The 22218-nt window shown below is 46.7% G+C and overlaps 1 protein-coding gene across 6 annotated transcripts in view; it reads right to left on the reverse strand.

Moving 5' to 3' along the window:
• Positions 1–22218, reverse strand: part of dysf (dysferlin, limb girdle muscular dystrophy 2B (autosomal recessive)) — a 391959-nt gene that overhangs the window by 310251 nt on the left and 59490 nt on the right. For all 6 annotated transcript variants that reach the window (XM_072256784.1, XM_072256786.1, XM_072256783.1 and 3 more), the window contains exon 4: positions 3449–3554. In XM_072256784.1, coding sequence (XP_072112885.1) covers positions 3449–3554 — 106 coding nt within the window. The remainder of the gene's footprint in view (positions 1–3448; positions 3555–22218) is intronic.

Here is a 22218-nt window from a genome sequence, read left to right on the forward strand (position 1 = left end):
TGATGGGACAGTGTAGAGGGAGTTTCACTCTGTGTCTGACCCTGGGAGTGTGTGATGGGACAGTGTAGAGGGAGTTTCACTCTGTGCCTGACCCCGGGAGTGTGTGATGGGATGGTGTGGAGGGAGCTTCACTCTGTGTCTGACCCCAGGACTGTGTGATGGGACAGTATAGAGGGAGATTCACTGTGTCTGACCCTGGGAGTGTGTGATGGGACAGTGTAGAGGGAGTTTCACTCTGTGTCTGACCCTGGGAGTGTGTGATGGGACAGTGTAGAGGGAGTTTCACTCTGTGTCTGACCCTGGGAGTGTGTGATGGGATGGGGTGGAGGGAACTTCACATTGCTTCTAACCCATTCTGAGAGTGTGATTGGACAATGAGAAATGGAAAGAGATATCAATTAAGCGGACAGATAGGGCTTCTTTCCCAGAACAGAAATAGAAAACACAAGGGACGTGCATTTAAGGTGATTGGAGGAAAGTATAGGGGGAATGGGCATCAGAGATAAGCTTTTTACACGGAGAGTGGTGCGTGTGTGGAACATACTGCCAGGGGTGGGGGTAGAGGCAGGTACATTAGGGATATTTAATACACTCTTAGGGAGACACGTGGATGATGGAGAAATGGAGGGAAGGGTTGAATTGACCTTAGAGTAGGTAAAAACTTGAGCTGGGTAACAGCTTCTTCCCCCAGACTGCCACACTTCTGTACATTCTGTCTGAATATTCTGCTGCCACACACCACCCCTCTGACCCCCACCCCCACTCCCCAACTCACAGACACACTCTCATCCTGCACTGGTTAATTTTCATCTTTTATTGCTGCTGTTTCACATACTGTATTTATACAATTGCTTGTTTAGCTATAAAAGTGTCAGTAAAATTTTACTGTCTCACACGTGCCTCGCACTTTATGTCAACCAGTTGATCTTCAGGCAATATTATTTTGTAACTGTATCTGCTCTGTGTGACTACTGTACACGTACTGTGTTTCGCACCTTGGCCCCACATGAGCGGTGTTTCATTTAGCTGTACACATGTGTATGGTTGAATGACAATAAACTTGAACTTGAAGTTGAACTTGAAAAGGGTGCCACAACATTGTGGGCTGAAGGGTTTGCGCTATGCTGTAGTGTTCTATGAGCCTCGGAATTTCCCAACCCTGAGTCAACATGGTGACAGCTTATGTGGATATGTAATCCCACCTGTGTGTGAGCTGGGTGTTTCTGTTCCAGTGTGAGTGAGTACCAGATTTGTAAACTCTTAAGTCCTGATGGACAGGGCAAACAGCTGGTGAAAAAAACAATGAGAAACAAAGAGCCTTGAAATACTATAAAATGAGATTCTGCACAAACAGAGGGATGTCCCAAAGGATTTTCCATTGGAGAACAGCAGCCAAAAGCTTATCTACATCTGTAGGAGAAAAAATATTGCAAATAGTAATGGACAGAGTGAGATCCCAGGATTCAATGCTTTTGTGAAGGGCCTCTATTTAAGCAGAACAGTGACCACCATGTGGAGAATTGAAGGCAAATATGAAAATATGTTGGGTCTTGACGCTGACACCAGTGGGAGAAACACACACAAAGAACATAGGAAATAGGAGCAGGTGTAGGCCATCTGGCTGGCCGAGCCTGCTCCACCATTCAAGAAGATCAAGATTGGACTCATAAGCCACTTGAGAGCCCGTAAGTAGATCAACAGAACGAAGACCATCATCTTAGACCTTGAGGGATAGCCACGATGTCAATATGATCATGGCTGATCTGGCCATGGACTCGTCTCCACCTACCTGCCTTTTCCCCATAACACTCAATTCCCCTACTATGCAAAAATCTATCCAACCTTTTCTTAAATATATTTACTGAGGTAGCCTCCACTGCTTCATTGGGCAGAGAATTCCACAGATTCACCACTCTCTGGGAAAAGCAGTTCCTCTTCATCTCCATCCTAAATCTACTCCCCTGAATCCTGAGTCTATGTACCCTTGTTCTAGTCTCTCCTGCTGGAGGAACTCAGCAGGTCAGGCAGCATCTATGGAGAGGAATGAACAGTTGACGTTTCGGGTTTATCATGCTGGAGGAAAGAGAAATGGAGGGTTGTGGGCTATGTTGGAGGAGAAGTATTAGACTGACCTTTGAGTAGGTTAGCTCAATGTCGAGGTGGAAAGTATTGCAGACCCATTGAAGAAAGTGTGAGGAACCTGCAAGATGCAGCAAAGCCCACGGCTCACATCTGGAGAGTCAACATCCTGCTCCACGCTCAAAGGGCAGTGACATGATGTAGGACATCCGTGGATGTTGAGCTGCCCCGGGGATGGTGGGTCCCACGATTGGATGTCCATGTGAGCAGGAGGCACAAGGACAGGTGAGTCAGTGAGCTGAGTTTCAGGCCGACAGATCGGGGGTCCCATCATCGGACACGGAAACCCGAACGATTGAAGACCAAAGATCGATTGGAAGTCCAGACATCAAACCTAATGCTGAAGCCTGGAGGCCTGTGTTGGGTTTTCTGGACTCTTCACGATTATGTGCGGGTGGGAGGGAGGAAAGTGGTTTGTTTTGCTGTTGTTGTTTTGTTGTTTGTTCTGATCTGTTTTATTGGGTTCTGCTGGGAATTATGGGTATGTTGTGTTGGTGCCAGTATGCGTGGTGATATTTGTGGGCTGCCCCTAGCACACCCGTAGGTGTGTTGGTTGTTTACGTAAATGGCACATTTCACTGTGTGTTTCGATATACATGTAATAAATAAGCCCGAATCTGAATCTGAATCTGAATCTGGTAAACTGCTATGCATGTGGGCAGGCCAACATACTGCAGCTAACACCATATCTAGTAGACACTTGATTTAAACAAAAACAACACCACCACTGAGCATTGAAATAAGGATACAATTAATTGAACGGTGCCGGAGGAGAGGGGTCACTGAGGGATGGTGTGGGGGAGCTGGATTAACATCAGTGGGAATACAGTCAGTGACACAGAGTGCTGGGGGAGAGGGGTCACTCTGGGACGGTGTGAGGGAGCTGGATTAACGTCAGTGGGAATACAGTCAGTGACACAGAGTGCTGGGGGAGAGGGGTCACTGAGGGACGGTGTGAGGGAGCTGGATTAACGTCAGTGGGGATACAGTCAGTGACACAGAGTGCTGGGGGAGAGGGGTCACTGAGGGATGGTGTGAGGGAGCTGGATTAACGTCAGTGGGGATACAGTCAGTGACACAGGGTGCAGGGAGAGCGGCGTCCCAGAGGGAGCTGGGTTAACGTCAGTGGGGATACAGTCAGTGACACAGGGTACTGGAGGAGAGGGGTCACTGAGGGACAGTGTAAGGGAGCTGGATTAATGTCAGTGGGGATACAGTCAGTGACACAGGGGGATCCCTGAGGAACGGTGTGGAGAAGCTGGATTAACGTGTAGACACCTACAGAGTGAGTGGGAACCTATGTTCTTACCCCAGTGTTCTGTTTCTTCAGGTCCAGCAATGCCAGATTGTACTTGGCCATCAAGTGTGGGGAGCTCAGCACATCGTTGAGGGTGGTGTGGACTTCTCCCAGAAACCTACAAAATCAAGAACACTCAGTGAGAACAGGGTTAGAATGGTCCTCGTTGCACTGCTGGTTTTCCCGGAGTTCCTGCAGAAAGGCATGAGGGGCAGACAGGGTGAATGTGCACAGTCTTCAAAGTTTCACACTACATTTATGAGGTATTATCGAAGTGTGTATGCAGTATACAGCCCTGAGATTCATCTTCACCACAGACAGCCACGAAACAAAGAAACACCATGGAACCTGAGAAAGAATCTAGTGATTTCCCAGTGTATATGATGAATAAACTCTTCTTGGGCATTTAGCCAGGTACAGCTATTGATTATAATCAATGTTTCAATTACTAACTCTGCCATCTTCTTCAGAGATGATCCCTGGGCAACCCTAGTCCGGTGGTATTTATACCTCCATAGTTCATCTCTCCTGAATGGGTAGTCCTTATCCTTAAGTCCTTAAGAAGGTTCCCACTTTCTCACTTGTTTACAATCAAATTACAATTCTTACTTTGAGTGAGACCTACGTCTTTATTAACATCCTTTTCCTCTAGTTTTACTTCAATGGCTTCCTTGACTTAGGCAGTCCCAAAAGCCATTGGCGAGGCACAGTAGTCTTGTGCCGTTGAAGTCCATCCTACAACCATTGCGAATGCAGTGTTCTGCTATCACCAGTTTCTCCAGGTCACCCAAACGGATACACCTCCTGTGCTCTTTGACGCGGGTTTCCACCGCGCGTCCTAAGCCTGGCCGATATATGCTGCTCTGTATTCACAGGGCATCCTGCAAACACCAGCTGATCTGAGTCCCAGTACAGCTCTGACACACATAAGCCGTGATTTGAGATTCCTTACGGGTTTGTGGGCAGTAGAAGAACACTGCATTCGCAGTGGTGGGACAGCAGAACAACACACACAAAATGCTGGAGGAACTCAGCAGGCCAGGCAGCATCGGTGGGAAAAGTACAGTCGACGTTTCACGTTGAAACTCTTCGGCAGGACTGGAGAAAAAAAAGTGGAAACCTGATTGGATAAGGACTAATCAATCAGGAGGGACGGACAACAGGGGTATAAATACCACCGGCAATACATGCTCAGACATCATCCCTGTTAAAGGTGGCGGTGCTTGTCATCGAAAAGTCAGTTATAATCAATACCTGAACGTGTCTGGAAGACCGAAAAGAGCTTATGCACAATGGAACTTGTTTAAAGAAAACCCCACACAAGCAAAGACCATCAAGCACCCAACACATAAGAAAAAGAACATTGCACAAACAGCAATAAGCAACCAAATAACACACTGAATATCAACCATCAAACCTCAGGGTTCTCACAACAGTCCAGGAGCCACAGTCAGTTCAGCCCTGTTCAAGCCACAGCCACAGAGTGAGCTCAGCGCCCAAGTGCCTCAGTCAAATTGCACAAATAGGAAAGAAGTGTAAAGAAAAACACATGGAACACGAACTATAGAGTTCCCGAAAGTGAGCCCACAGCCGCAGAGCGTGTTAGGAAAGGGAACCAAAGACTGAAGTGCGCTGGCTGAAGGGGAGAGGGGAAAAGATATAATCAGATCCTGAGAATTCTCTACCCAGAGTGAGGTCAGGTTATAGAATGAAATGCAGAAGAAGTGGTTGAAGCAGGTACAATAACAACATTTAATAGCCTTAGAGCAGAATTAGGCCATCTTGGCCCATGGAGTCTCCTATGCCATACCATCATGGCTGATATATTATCCCTCTCAACCCATTGTCTTGCCTTCTCCCCATAATCTTTGATGTCCTGACTAATCAAGAACCTATCAACCTCCACCTTAAATATACCCAATAATTTGGCCTCCGCAGCTGTCTGTGGCAATGAATTTCACAAGTTCACCACCCTCTGCCTGAAGAAATTTCTCCCCATCTCTATCTAAAGGGATGACCTTGCATTCTGAGTTTGTGCCCTCTGGTCCGAGACTCCTCTACTATAGAAAGCGTCTTCTCCACATCCAATCACAAACAAGAGAAAATCTGCAGATCCTGGAAATCCAAGCAACGCACACAAAATGCCGGAGGAACTCAGCAGGCCAGGATGAGTCTATGGAAAAAAGTATAGTCGACGTTTCCAGACGAGACCCTTTGGCAGGTCTGGAGAAAAATGGCTGAGGAGTAGATTTAAAAGGTGGGGAGAGGAGAGAGAAACACAAGATGACAGGTGAAACCTGAAGGAGGGATGAAGTAAAGAGCTGGGAAGTCGATTAGTGATAGAGGCACAGGGCTAGAGAAGGGGGAGTCTGATAGAAAAGGACAGTAGGCCATGGAAGAAAGAAGAGGTGGGAGGAGCACCAGAGGGGGGGTGATAGGCAGGCAAAGAGACAAGCTGAGAGAGAGGAAAAGGGGAATGGGAAAGGTGAAGGAGAGTGGGGGGGGGGGAAATCACCAGAAGTTCAAGAAATTGATGTTCACGCCATCAACTGGCAGGTGTGTTTACAGATATTTTTAATCTCTCCCACTCCCAGTGTAGAGTGCCCTCCTGCTTCAAAACATCCACCATTGTTCCTGTACCTAAAAAGACCAAGGTAACATGTCTGAACAACTGGCGTCCTGTCGCACTCACCTCAATAATAAGCAAATGCTCTAAGAGGTCGGTTAAGGACTACATCTGCAGCATGTGCCACCCACACCGGACCCTCTATAATTCACCTACTGACACAACCGACTGACAGATGACACAATAGCCACAGCTCGTCACACGGTCCTTACACGTCTGGATGCTTATGTGAGAATGCTGTTCTTGCACTACAGTTCAGCATTCAACACCATAATGTTGTCCAGGCTCGACAAGAAGCACAGGGACCTCGGCCTTCACCCTGCCTTGTGTAGTTGGATCCTGGACTTCCTGTCAGATCGCTGGCAGGTGGTAAGAGTGGACTCCCTCACCTCTGCCCCTCTGATCCTCAACACAGGTGCCCCTTAGGGCTGTGTACTAAGCCCTTTCCTTTACTCTCCATATACCCATGACTGTGTCGCCACCCACAGCTCCAATCTGCGAGTTAAATTTGCTGACGACACTACACTGATTGGCCTAATCTCAAATAATAATGAGGCAGCCTACAGATAAGAAGTCATCACCCTGACACAGTGGCGTCAAGAAAAAAAAACTTTTCCTTAATGCCGCAAGAACAAAGGAGCTGGTTGTGGATTACAGGAGGAATGAAGACGGGCTAGCCCCTATTGACATCAATGGTTCTGGGGTTGAAAGGATGAACAGCTTTAAGTTCCTCAGCATAAACATCACCGAGGATCTCACGTGGTCTGTACACATCAGCGCCTCTTTCACCTCAGATGGTTGAAGAAGTTTGCTATGGGCCCCAAAATCCCCTAAGAACTTTATACAGGGGCACAACTGGGAGCATCCTGACTGTCCAAAGCACTGCCTGGTATGGGAACTGTACTTTCCTCAATTGCAGGACTCTGCAGAGAGTGGTGCAGACAGCCCAGCGCATCTGTAGATGTGAACTTCCCACTATTCAGGACATTTACAAAGACAGGTGTGTAAAAATGGCCTGAATGATCATTGGGGACCTGAGTCACCCCAACCACAATCTATTCCATTTGCTGCCATCCGGGAAATGGTACCGCAGCTTAAAAGCCAGAACCAACAGGCTCCGGGACAGCTTCTTCCACCAGGCCATCAGATTGATGAACTCACACTGACATAGCTGTATTTCTGTGTTATATTGACTGTCCTGTTGTACATACTATATATTATAAATTACTATAAATAGCACTTTGCACATTTAGACGGAGACAGAACGTAAAGATTTTTACTCCTCATGTATATGAAGGATGAAAGTAATAGTCAATTCAATTCAGGCTGAACTACCCTGACGAAATATAAGGTGTTGTTCCTCCATCCTAAGTGTGGTCTCAACAAGACAGTGGAGGAGACCATGGATAGACATAACTGAAATGGAATTAAAATGGGTGGCCACTGGGAGATCCTGGTTTTCTTCCTCCTCTCCCCCCGCCTTTAAATCTACTCCTCAGCCTTTTTTCTTCAGTTCTGTTGAAGTCGTCTTGGCCGGAAACGTCAGCTGTACTTTTCTCCATAGAGGCTGCCTGGCCTGCTGAGTTCCTGCAGCATTTTGTGTGTGTTGCTCTCCACGTCCAATGCATCCAGGCTGTTGAACATCTGATAGGTTTCAATGCGATTCCCCCTCACTCTTACAGCACATTTGGACGGTTACTATATATAGACAGAAAGGGTTTAGCTCAGGAAGCTCAACGTTAATGGTCGGGGTTAATGGCATAAAAAAGGTTGGGAACCCTTGGTTTAGAGGGATATAGGCTAAATGGGATTAAACGGGACTAGCTTGCTTGACAAGGATGTTTTGGGCCCAATGATCTGTTCATGTGATCCAATGACTGTTATGTCATAGATGAGTGATTTCTCTTCCCAGGGGATGAGTTATTCAAAGGGAGAGGCAATCACCAGTGCTGGATCAAAACCTTAAGTATTGAAAGTCCTGCTGTGGATATAGTGGGCATGGAGAGGATGTTTCCAATAATGGGAGAGTCTGACCAGAGGGTACAGCTTCAGAACAGAGTGATATCCGTTTAGAACAGAGATGAGGAGGAATTTCTTTAGCTAGAGAGTGGTGAATCTGTAGAATTCATTGCCAGAGATGGCTGTGGAGATTGTCATTGGGTATATTTAAACAGCGGTTGATAGATTCTTAGTAAGGGGTGTCAATGATTATGGGAAGAAGGCAGCAGAATGGGGTTGAGAGGGAAAATAAATCAGTCATGATGGAATATTGGAGCAGCCTCAGCGAGCTGAATGGCCTAATTCTGCTTCTATGTCTTACGGGAAAATAAGTACCATCGAGAGGGTGGTTGGTATATGGAACGAGCTAGCAGAAGATGCAGTTGACGCAGCTACATTAAAAATGTTTTAAAGAAACTTGAAAAGGAACACAGATAGGGGAGGTTTAGAGCAGAGGTTCCCGACTTTTTTCATGCTATGGAGACATACGAGGGGTCTGTGAACCCCAGGTGGGAACCCCTAGTTTAGAAGAACGTGGGCCAAATGGGACCACTTGGGATAGGCTTAGCTGAGACCTTGGTCAGCATGGACCAGTGGGCTGAAGAGCCTGTTTCTATTCTGACTCACTCTATGATTCTAGTTTTGTTTCTGACCAGTCGTGAAACCCCCGCCCTATAGAGCACTGATGGATTTTGACAAGAAACAGTTGTTACAAGTCTCATTACTGAGATATTTACCTTCTGGATTCATTCCAAGGCCAGAATTCAAATTACCCAGATAAAATGTAAACTCATCATTTCTTTGGATAATCATTTCTCATGTTTGGACTGTTGGACCAGTATTATAAACACTTGGCCACTCTCTACCAAACACACAAAATGCTGGAGGAACTCAGCAGGCCAGACAGCATCTATGGAAAAGAGTATAGTCGACGTTTTGGGCCGAGACCCTTCAGCAGGACTGGAGAAAAAAAGATGAGGAGTGGAGTTAAAAGGTGGGGGGGGGGCATCCCTCCCCTCCCTACCTCTTAACTCTACTCATTTTTTTTTTCTATTCTGACTTATTCTGTCATAAGGGGGTGCTGGCAGCGGACCCAAATGCAAGACACAGACACTGAAGTACAAGGAACAGGACTAGGTTTGTCAAGAAAGCAAGGGAAGTGGGGAAGAAATGAAACTGGACATTGACACAGGCCCTGGGTGAGACTAGGAAACAGGACCTGGGCTAACACTTGGCTAGGAAAGTGGGACCAGGACTAGGAACTGGGAACTAGGAGCCTGGGCTTGGACTCCGAGCCAGAGACTGGACAAGGACCCAGAACCTGGGTCTTGACTTAGGCTTGGACCCCGGAACTAGGCGAGGAAATGATGTGGCTACAGGACTGGACATGGCTTGGGTTCTTCGAGGCTTTCCTGGGCAGGATGAGGTACTCCTGGGCTGAGTGAGAACATGAAGCCTTGACTTGGTCTTGGCAGAACAGGAACACAGAGACTTGGTCTCAGCAGAACAGGAACACAGAGACTTGGTCTCAGCAGAACAGGAACACAGAGACTTGGACGAGGACTGGATGCTCAGAGCCTTGGATGAGGGACACTCAGAGCCTTGGTCTAGAGCATGGGAACACGGAGCCTTGGATTTGAGAGACAGGAACATGGAACACAGAGCTGGGACCCCTCCTTGGGAACAGGACATAGGGCCGGGATTCATACACAGAATGCTGAACACGATGAGACAGTTCCCAACACAAAGTAGCGGCAACCAGTCGGACCTATCAAGCGAAGGTGTGGACACAGAGACTGTTCTCAACACAAGGTAGTGGCAAACGGCCAGACCTACCTAGCGAAGGTGTGGACACAGAAACAGTTCCCAACGCAAGGTAGTAGCACACAGCCGGACCTACCAAGCAAAAGTGTGGACACAAAGGCAGTTCCAAACAATGATAGACAGTTCCTTATCTAGACACAGCAAGGCTCCGGTCTTGCTCCAGCAGTAGAACTTGACAGCGATGCAGGCAAAGGTTGCAGGAGAAAAGGAAAAGGAAGGGAACAGTCCAGCAACTGAAGCTGAACCCAGGAACTACTTATGTGGCCAGCCCAAAATGAGAATCACATGCATCAATTAGAGCAGCTAACAGAACAAGGGAAAACCAGAAAACCTGGAATAAGGAACAATGGACTGGACCGTGAACCGGAATTCACACTAATCCCATTTTCTAGCACTGGGTTCCATGGTCTCCTATGCCTTGGAGATACAAGTAGTCATGTTGATAATTCTTAAATGTGTGATGGTCTCTCCCTCCACCCCCTCAGGCGGTCTATTCCAGATTCCAAACACCATTCCGTCAAAAAAACCTTCCTCAGATCTCCTCCTGATGTCTTATCCCTTGCCTTCAGCTTCTACTTTTAGATGTAGGGCTGCACAGTAGAGTAGTGGTTAGCATAACACTATTACAGCGTCAGTGACCCAGATTCAAACCCCACCACTGTCTGTAAGGAGCTCTTATGTTCTCCCAGTGACTGCGTGGGTTTCCTCCCACATTCCAAAGACATACAGGTTAGTAGAGTAATTGGTCACATGGGTTTAAATGGGCGGTGCGGGCTCATTGGGCCAGAAGGACATATTACAATGCTGTATCTAAATAAAAATAATGCATCTACAAAGAGGAAATGTTTTTTCTGTCACTGCCCCCTGCCCCAGTTGTATTGGAGGCTCTCCATTGGTCATGGTCGACCAATGATGTTGCATCCTCACTGTCTACGTGATATACCAGCCAGTACACAAGCCTGGGCAGTACGATATGGGAGCAAGCTTTTTCCCATGTTGGAGGCTCCCTCTCTCCACACAGATGATGAATCCAAAAGGAACAGCAGAGACTGATACAGTTTGGCATCAATAGCATCAAACTCAACTTAGGACTGCCTTAGGGACTTCAACTGCAGATTTTTCCCTCGGGGTTTACTCCCGAAGCCTTTCTCATGAATGGGTATAGCCACAAGGCAGCGGAGGTTTGAGATTAGAGATTTCCTTCTCCTAGGTAAGCTGCCAACCACAGCTGATGAGCCCCTTCTGTCTGAAGCAACGGGCTTTAAGGTGGCAGTAGCCCGCTTTGCCCCTTCCCCGCCAGTAGAAGTGGTTCTGCCAGGCCTGGCAGATGGGGCTAGGCCACACCTGAAGCCCAGGAGCAGGATGTGGTTGTCAGAGGCTGTCTGAGATGCACGCCATCAGGAGTACTTAAGAGCTAGTGGGAGTTTATCCCCACTGCCACCCAGCTCCAGCTATGGCAACATTACACAGCCATATATATTGTATTTAGTTATTTAATATACTTGTTGTCGGTAAGATCCGACCTGTCCTATACATGTTCAGCAACTTTGTATAAGGGAGTAACTGGATATACTCTGGATGTAACAGATCCACGATGACATTGGGTATCATCAGGGGTCATTGTGCTCAAAGCAAGGCGTTGGCTGTCTATGACAGAGTTACAGAGGAATTCTTCACAGAGGATGACTTCTGTGAAGGTCCACAAGGTCATAGAAGACATCCAGTACTTCAGCCCTCCAGTCCGTGATGCTGAGCCAACCTTCTAATCTACACCAAGATCAATCTAACCCCTCCCTCCTACATAGCCCTCCATTTTTCTTTCATCCATGACCCTGTCTAAGAGTCTCTTAAATGTCCCTCATTATGGTATCTAATTATGTTGGCATCTGCCTCTACCACCACCACTGGCAGCGGTTCCACACACCCACCAATTTCTGTGTAAAAATACTGCCTCTGACATCCCCCACAAACAAGAGAAAATCTGCAGACGTTGGAAATCCAAGCAACGCACACAAAATGCTGGAGGAACTGAGCAGGCCAGGCAACATCTATGGAGAAGAGTACAGTCAACGTTTTGGGCTGAGACCCTTCAACAGGACTGACATCCCCCCCATACATTCCACCAATCATTTCCACCCAGAGGAAAAAGCAGTATTGTTATCTGCTTTCAGGCTTTTGTACGTCTCCCAAATTCTATTACTCATCTTTATACTAGGGGCACCACAGGCACGGAGGGGAGAGGGCTTACTGAGGGACAGCGGACTAATTCCCCACACTAGTATTGAAGGCTTTCCGAAGGAGATTCATCCAACATAGAAACATAAAAAACCAACAGCACAATACAGGCCTTTCGGCCCACAAAGCTGTGCCGAACATGTCCCTACCTTAGAAATTACCGAGGGTTACCCACAGCCCTCTATTTTTCTGAGCTCCATATACCTGTCCAGGAATCTCTTAAAAGACCCTATCGTATCCGCCTCCACCACTGTTACTGGCAGCCCATTCCACGCACTCACCACTCTCTGCGTAAGAAACGCACCCCTGACATCTCCTCTGTACCTAATTCCAAGCATTTTAAAACTGTGCCCTCTCATGTTAGCCATTCCAGCCCTGGGGAAAAATCTTTGACTATCCACATGATCAATGCCTCTCATCACCTTATACACCTCTATCAGATCACCTCTCATCCTCCGTCGCTCCAAGGAGAAAAGGCCAAATTCACTCAACCTATTCTCACAAGGAATGCTCCCCAATCCAGCCAACATCCTTGTAAATCTTCTCTGCAACCTTTCTATCACTACCACATCCTTCCTGTAGTGAGATGACCAGAACTGAGCACAATACTCCAAGTGGGGCCTGTCCAGGGTCCTATATAGCTGTAACATTACCTCTCACCTCTTAAACTCAATCCCATGGTTGATGAAGGCCAATGCACTGTATGCCTTCTTAACCACAAAGTCAACCTGCGCAGCAGCTTTGAGTGTCACTGACAAGAGTCTTACTATTAATACTATATTCTGCCATCATATTTGACCTACCAAAATGACCCACCTCCCACTTATCTGGGTTGAACTCCATCTGCCACTTCTCAGCCCAGTTTTGCATCCTATCAATGTCCTGCTGTAACCTCTGACAGCCCTCCACACTATCCACAACACTTCCAACCTTTGTGTCATCAGCAAATTTACTAGCCCATCCTTCCACTTCCTCATCCAGGTCATTTATAAAAATCACAAAGAGTAAGGGTCCCAGAACAGATCCCTGAGGTACACCACTGATGATTGAACTCCATGCAGAATATGACCCGTCTACAACCACTGTACAGTGCAGAAGTCTTAGACACATATGTATAGCTAGGGTACCGAAGACTGTCGCACAGTACTGCATTTGTCAACGTGAACCAGAGACTGAGTTTATGAATTTGGTGGGAGCAAAGGATGTTGGGAATGGCAAGGGAGGAGCAACGCAGGAGGGGTGTGGGACAAATGGCAGAGAAAGAGTGCTGGGGGTGGGGGGTGACGCGGGTGCAGACACACCCAGCCCTGAGACACCAGGCAAGGTCATTTGATTCCCAACAATTGGCTTATTGATCATTACAGAATGTCCCTCTAGTGCTTCCCACTCCCTCCCCTCTCCCTTGCCCTTCTCCCAACCATGATTCCCCTCTCCCTGCCCCCTTCCCACTCTCAATCCACAATAGAGACTCATATCAGAATCAGGTTTATCATCACTCATATATGTCATGAAATTAGTTTTTTTTTGCTGCAGTAGTACAGTGCAATACATAAAATTGCTACAGTACTGTGCAAACATCTTTGGCAGCCTAGCTATATACTGGATATATGCCCAAGACTCTTGCACAGTGCTGTAGAGCACTGAAGAGTACAACACAGTACAGGCCCTTCGATCTATGATGTTCAACCTACTCCAAGGTCAATATAACTCTTTCCTCCTACAAATCGCTCCATTTTTCCACAGTGCTGTAGTGAACTAGTAGAAAGGAGCCACAATATGCAGCTGTATTTCTACAGCTGAGGAGCGCCATCACCTGAAGATTCCCCACATGCCTCACTGTGAGCACAGCCGTTGGGAAATCATGTTACAGCAGCACGAGATGCTGGTGAGACCACACTTGGAGTATTGTGTGCCGTCTGGTCGCCCAGCTATAGCAAAGATGTCATTAAGCTGGTGAGGGTATGTCAAAGATTAATAGGGACATCACCGGGACCCAAGGGCTTGAGTTATAAGGGGAGCTGGATAGGCTGGGACTGTTTTCCTGGAGTGACAAGGCTGAGGGGGACCTTCTAGAGAGTTATAAGATGTAAGGAGCATGGTTAGGGTGAATAGTCAGTCATTTCCCCAGGGTAACAGACTGAAAGAAGAGTTTATATATTTCAGTGGGTGGTGGGGTGGAGATACATCTTCACCAATGGAGGTGTAAGGCGCTCCTTCCCTCTGCTAGCCTGCAGGTCACCCTTGGGCAAGGTGTTGTACCTGCTTAGCTCCCCAGTCAGGGTCAGATGAGGCCATATGAGCAGCTGGTGCATATCACAAGCCCTGGTTATGCGACCACTGACACCAGGCAGACAATCTCTGAGGAGTATTGATATCACAGCCGGTAAAGACATGAAGACACTACCCAGAAGAAGGCAATGGCAAACCATTTCTGTAGAAAAATTTGCCAAGAACAATCATGGTCATGACAGATGGGAGACCATGATCACTCTCATCATATGACACGGCATATAACAAACCAACAATCTTTATCTTTATTCTTCTGGTAAGATGGCGGCGTCTTTGAAATGACCCCCTCTCATCTTAAATACATGCCCTCTGCAAAAAGACATTTCACTTTGGAACGAAGGAGGATAAGAGGTGACGACAGAGGTCACAAGATGGTAAGAAGCATAGATCAAGTGGAAAGCCAGAGGTTTTATCTCCATGGGGGAAATATCTAATATAAGTAGGGATAATTGTATGGAGTTGGGAGAAATGTACACTAGGTGATATCAGAGATAGTTTTTTTTGTTTTACACAGAGAGTGGAGGGTGTGTGAAACACGCTGGGGTGGTGATAGAGGCAGGTACATTAGGGACATTTAAGAGACACTAAGGTAAGCACATGGATGAAAGAAAAATAGAGCCTAAGGGCTAGATTAATCTAAAAGTAGGTTACAAAGTCAGCACTACATCATGGGCTGAAGGCCTTGTACTATGCTGCAGTGTTCTTTGTTCTACGTTCGATCACTCCATGTGCTTTGGAGAACCAGGCACCTTTGGTTGGGACCTTTTTCTCCAAATATCTGTCTATGTGAGTGTGTTCAGCAGACTGCAACTTGATGATTGGGTCAGGGTGACCTTGGTTCTGTCGTGAAGGTTCACGAACTGAACTGGTTCCAACGTGTCCTGTAGATCAGCTCCATTCCAAAGGGAGGTAGGTCAGAGGTGTGGAGAGGTCTTAAAGATTAAAGATTAGCTTTATTTGTCACACATGCGTCAAAACGTCAAAACGTACAGGAAAATGCTTCCTTTGCGTCAACAGTCCGAGGATGTGCTAGAGGCAGCTCACAAGTGTATCCACGTTTCTGACACCAACATAGCATGTCCACAACTCACTAACCCTAACCCATCCAGCTTTGGACTGTGGAAGGGAAGCAGAGGACCCAGAGGAAACCCATGCGCTATGTGGAGAACGTACAGACTCCTTACAGACAGCAGTGGGAATTGAACCCTGATCACAAGTACAATTATCAACACTTCAAAAACGTTTGGACAGTTTCACAAGGAGAGTAAAGGTTTAGAGCAGAGGATGCCAAACTTTATTATGCCATGGACCAATAGCATTAGGAAAGTTGAGACCCCAGGTTGGGAACACCCGGTTGTGAGGGATATGGCCCCAGATATAGGCAGCATATAGAGAAAAATGCCCAGGCTTCATGATGTTTTTTAAACTCTCACAAGATATAAGCATTGCTAGAAAAGTCTGCATTTCCTGTCCATCCCCATTTGTCTTTGTACTGGCCTTGCTGGGTCATTTCCGGGTGAAGTCAGTCTTCAACTACATTGCTGTGGGAATGTAGACATACATAGCACAACAATTTCAGATCCTCTTCCCTTAGGGATGATTAGCTTTATTTGTCATATCCTCCAAGAAAACCACAACTTCATCACAGTGTAGAGGTTTGCGTGCCTCAATGACCTGGAGAGCTATGCTGGCTGGAGTCTTTGGCTCTTGGTAGGGTCACCCATGCCAAACAGGTCAAAGGGTAGAAGCTAGACAAAGGGTGGTCCACCGGTCCACCAGGTTTGGAGGTTCAGCTCAGAGCTAACAACCCTGACTGGTAAAACAGAATTGTTACAGAAACTGCAATGAAGAAACATTCTACATCTGAGTGTGACAGTATTCCTGAGTCTCCACCCAGGGCTTGTATGACTGTCAGTAGTGAAAACCGAGTAAAGGCTACTGACATGATCTAGGGAGGAAGCCCTGAACACTGCCAGAGATGGAGGACCTTCATTGCTGCTCTAAATGCCGATGCTGCAATGGGCAGTAAGTAAGTTAGATATTTGTCATATGTACATCGAAACATGCCCTGAAATACACCATTTGTATCAACAACCAACACCGTCTGACGATGTGCTGGGGGCAGCCCACATGTGATGCCATGCTTCCCTCGCCAACAAAGCATGCCGACAACTCCCTAACCCTAGCCCGTTATGTCCCTGGAATGTGGGAGGAACACCCGGTGGAAAAGCCACACAGTCTTGAGGAGCAATACAGTGGCAGGAACTGAAACGCAATTGCTGTCGCTGTAAAAGCGCCACCATAGTGGCTTGGGGCATGTTGGGGCAATGACTCAGCCTTGTCTGATATCAGCATGCACTCAAGCTGGAAGCATTCTGAACTTCTGCAACGCCGTGGCTACACTGCACTCTAAAAGTATTATTTATACATTAATGCTTCCTCCAAGCCCTTTGCTTGATCACATCTCACTGACTCAGGGCTATAAATATTCCTGCATCTAGCTCAGGCCTTCCTGCCAACCCCGTGTGGTGCTGTAATTCCAGCCGTTGCTGGGTCACTAACAGTAAATCAGGCTGATTGCCTGTTGTCAGGAAGTTGCCCAGCAAACATTGCCAAGGCCACTGACCCACAGGCCGGCAAACTCCAAACAGTGTATGAGCCAACTGGAGGATGTTTCAAAGTTCAAGGGCTCTCTGGTCAGAAATATTCTCTTTTTCCTCCCTTTCCCTCTATCTCTGCCTCCATCTCCCCCTCTATTTCTATCTCCTTTCCTCTCTCCACCTATCTATCTCTATCCTTCTTCTCTATCTCCACTCTCTCTCTGTCTCTGTCTTCTCTCTCGCCCTCCCACTCCCTCCCTCTCTACCTCACTCACTCACTCCCTGCCTCCAGTAAGCAACTTTCCAACAACACCCTGACTCAGGTTGTTCCCAAAGATTTCTATTAATTATTGTTTGAGCTTGAGGAGATGCGCTATGTCGTCAAAGACTCAGAAATTTCTAAAGATGTACCATAGACAGCATTCTGACTGGTTGCATCACTGTCTGGTATGGAGGGGCCTCTGCACATAATCTGAAGCTGCAGAGAGTCGTGGATCCAATCATAGGCACTTGTCTCCCACCAATAAGGACATCTTCAAAAGATGCTGCCTCGAGAAGGTTGGGTGGTGAAGGTCCTGAATGCACCATCGTTAAGGGTCCTCACTGCCCAGGACATGCCCTCTTCTCATTGCTACCATCAGGGAGGAGGTACAGGAGCCTAAGGACATACCCTCAATGTTACAGAAACAGCTCTTTGCCCTTCTCCGTCAGATTTCTGAATTGTCCATGAAACTACCTCACTATTCCTTTTTCTTTATTTGTAATTTATAATAATCTTATATCTTTGCGGTGTTCTGCTGCTGTCAAACAAAATATTTCAATATAGGAGTGATCCTGATTCTCTCTGGAAGTTCCACTAAGTAGTTTAAACTCCAGTTAGCCTTCAAGTAGCATTGGATTCTGCTTTGGTGCAGACATTGGCCTTTCCTGCAGTTTTGCCCAGAGTGGATGCAGGGAAGGATGTTTCTCTTGGCTATTTCCCTTGTTTCTCCATGTAGTTATCGTACCCGCCTCAACCACTTCCTCTGGCAGCTCCTTCCGTCTGCGCACCACCCTCTGTGTGAAGAAGTTGCCACTCAATTCCCTTTTAAACCTCTCCTCTCTCACCATAAGCCCGTGGCGTCTGATTTTTGACTCCTATTTCTCTGGGAAAAATAATGTGCATTTGCTCTGTCCATGCTCCTCATGATTTTCTACACCATCAAAGGTTCAAAGGTTGAATTTAATGTCAGAGAAATGTATACAATTTACATCCTGAAATGCTTTTTCTTCACAAGCATCCACGAAAACAGAGATGCGCCTCAAAGAATGAACAGTAAAAAGTGAGAACCCCAAAGTCCCCCCCAGTTCCCCCCTCCCACATAAGCGGCAGCAAGCAACGACGCCCCCTCCCCCCACCAGCCAAAAAAAAGCGCATTGGTACCGTCACCGAGCCCAAGTCTGTGCTAAACAATAGCAAAGACACAGAGCAAGGTTGCCATAGCTTTAAAGCAGTCAGTTGTAAGGTCAGGGTTCGATTCCTGCTGCTGTCTATAAGGAGTTTGTAAGTTCACCCTGTGACAGCGCGGGTTTCCTCTTGGTGCCTCCCGATTCCCCCCACATCCCAAAGGTGTACAGATAGGATTAGTGAGTTGTGGGCACGCTATGTTGGCTCTGGAGCATCAAAGGCTTTATTCCTTAAAACGCAGAAGATTGAGAGGAGATTTGATAGAGGTATACAAAATTATGAGGGTAAATGCAGGCAGGATTTTTCCACTAAGGGGTGGGACTACAAATGGAGGGCATGGGTTAAGGGTGAAAAGTGAAATGTTTAAGGGGAATATGAGGGGAAACTTCTTCACTCAGAGGGTGATGGCAGTGTGAACAAGTGTTTAAGAGAAGTTTGGATAGGTCCATGGACGGCAGGGGTATGGAGGGCTATGGTCCCAGTGCAGGTTGATGAGACTAGGCAGTTTAAATGGTTCGGTATGGACTAGATGGGCCAAAGGGCCAGTTTCTGTGCTATACTTTTCTATGACTCTGACACTTGTGGGCTGCCTGGCACAATCCTCGTTGATTTAATTGGACACAAAATGATACATTTCAGAACAAGGTTTTGATGTATGTTTGGCAAATAAAGCTAATCCTTCTTTCGAGGTCTCCTCTCAGCCCCCTACACTCCAAGAAACAAAGTCCCAGCCTGCCCAACCCCTCAGTATAACTTGGGCCCCAGAGTCCTTGCAACACTCTCGTAAATCTCTGCACTCTTCTCATAACAAAGTCAAAGTTGAATTTATTGCCATACACACAAGCACATGTATACACAATTGCATTGAGAAAGCTACTTGCAGGAGACCACAGGTAGATGGCACCATATAGAGACTCATAGTGCAACACAGCCGGGATACAGGCTCTTTGGGCCAACCAGTCCATGCCAACTATGCCATCCAGCTGGTCCCAATGTCCTATGTTTGGCCCACATCTCCCTAAGCCCTTTCCCCTCTATGTACCTGTCTATGTGTTTCTTAAATGATACTATTGTACCTGCCTCAACCACTTCCTCTGGCAGGCTATTCCATACCTCAAAGTGAAAAAGTTGTTCCTCAGGTCCCTTTTAAATCTCCCCTCTCACCCCAAACTAAACTGTGTTTTGGACTCCTCTTAAAGACTGTAACAATCCACCTTATCTAAGCCTCTCATAATTTTGAATTTCTATGAGGCTGCCATCACCCCTCCACCCACATCTCCTCAGGGAGTCATAGAGCACTACAGCACAGTAACAGGCCCTTCAGCCTATCTAGACCAAGTCAAGCTATTCTCCCTAATCCCTTCGACCTACACCCAGACCATCTCCCTCCATACCCCTGCCATCCATGTAATTATCCAAACTACGCTTAAATGTTGAAATCGAATCTGCCTCTACCACTTCCGCTGGCAGCTCGTTCCGCACTCTCACCACCCTCTGAGTGAAGATGACCTCCCTCAGGTTCCCTTTAAACATTTCACCTTTCACCCTTAACCCATGACCTCCAGTTGTAATCTTACCCAACCTCAGTGGAAAAAGTCTGCTTGACTCTATCCATACCCCTGATAATTTTTGTATACCGCTATCAAATCTCCCCGCAATCTCCTCATCCACATCCTAAGTATATTCCCTGAGTCCTGAGGCACTGGAACCTTGTTCAGCTCTCACTCACCAGTGGAAACTACTTTCCTGCCTCAATCTTACCCCTTCCTTTCATAATTTTATATGCTTCGATAAGATTGCCCCTCATTCTTCTAAATTCCAGTGAACATAGTCACAGACGACTTAGTCTCTCCTCATAGGCTAACCTCCTTATCCCAGATTCAAATCTGTTTCAGATTTAGATTCAATCTAGTGAACATCCTTTGCACCCTATCCAAAGCCAGAAATTCTTTTCTGAAGGAAGGAGAAACAATATACTTTGATATTGCTGGGACAGCTGAAGCATGGAGACTATTGGATGAGGGTGGGGCAGAATTTCAAGGAGTATTTATACAGGGAAAGATCACAAGGAGAAATTCCCACAGCAAAGTGGCAGGAGTTTCTGACGTCCCCAGGATGCACAATGACAGCACAAAAGACTGTGAAGATCAATTATCCTGGGGAAATTTCCCGGCCTTCCTGGACATATATCTACTTAGTGCAATGAAGGTGGAGCTCAGGGAAAGGAGATCTGGGGAACGCCAGCATTAAATTAAACGGCGGGCATGCTATGGGGCAGTACAACAGTCCAGTTCGGGCTCTTTGGCCCGTGATGTTGTGCTGACCCTTTAACCTACTCCAAGATCGATCTAAGCCTTCCCTCTAACATAACCCTCCATTTTTCCATCATCCATGTGCTTTGCTTAAGAGTCCCTTAAATGTCCCCGGTATGTCTGCACCGGCCAGGGCATTCCACCCATCACTCTCCATAAATCTGATATTCCTGCTATACTTTCTTTCAATCACCTTAAAATTATGCCTTTCATATCAACCATTTCCACCCTGTCTGGCTGTCCACTCTACCTATGCCTCTTATCAGCTTGTACACCTCCATCAGATCACCGCTCATCCACTCTCTCTCCAAAGAGAAACCCCTAGTTTTCTCAGCCGTTCCTCATAAAACAAGCTCTCTAATCCAGGCAGCATCCTGGTAAATCTCCTCTGCAGCCTCTCTGAAATTTCCACATCCTTCCTATAATGAGGCGACAAGAGCTGAACACAATACTCCAAGTGTGATCTAACCAAGGTTAATAAGACCATAAGACCGTAAGATATAGGAGCAGAAGTAGGCCATTCAGCCCATCGAGTCTGCTCCGCCATTTAATCACGGGCTGATCAAATTCTTCCGGTCAGCCCCATTCCCCTGCTTTCACCCCATACCCTTTGATGCCCTGGCTAATCAAGAACCTATCTATCTCTGCCTTAAATACACCCAATGACTTGGCCTCCACAGCTGCTCATGGCAACAAATTCCACAGATCCACCACCCTCTGACTAAAGTAATTTCTCCGCATCTCAGTTCTAAAAGGATGCCCTTCAATCCTGAACTCATGCCCTCTTGTCCTGGACTCCCCTACCATGGGAAATAACTTTGCCATATCTAATCTGTTCAGGCCTTTTAACATTTGGAATGTTTCTATGAGATCCCCCTTCATTCTCCTGAACTCCAGGGCATACAGCCCAAGAGTATGACTATGACTATGACTATAACTATCATTCTCATGAATCTTCTCTGAACCCTCTCCAATGTCAGTATATCCTTTCTAACATAAGGAGCCCAAAACTGCATACAATACTCCAAGTGTGGTCTCATGAGTGCCTTATAGAGCCTCAACATCACATCTCTGCTCTTATATTCTATACTTCTAGAAATGAATGCCAACATTGCATTCGATTTCTTCACCACCAACTCAACCTGGAGGCTAACCTTTAGGGTATCCTGCAGAAGGACTCCCAAGTCCCATTGCATCTCTGCATTTTGAATTCTTTCCCCATCTAAATAATAATCTGCCCATTTATTTCAGATGTGAAATAAACCAGAGAGCTCACACCCAGCCCATCTTTGTGCTGAGGTAACACCCAAAATCATCACTACATTTATTCCTCAACCTTCATGACTTCATTACACTTCAAACTCTTCTGCAGGAAACCAAATGGTATGCTGAGCGAGCTGGGGCTTTTCTCTTTGGGGTGAAGGAGGATGAGCGGTGGATTGATAGAGGTG

The sequence above is a fragment of the Mobula birostris genome, chromosome 4, assembly GCF_030028105.1.
Source record: "Mobula birostris isolate sMobBir1 chromosome 4, sMobBir1.hap1, whole genome shotgun sequence".
Lineage (NCBI taxonomy): Eukaryota > Metazoa > Chordata > Chondrichthyes > Myliobatiformes > Myliobatidae > Mobula > Mobula birostris.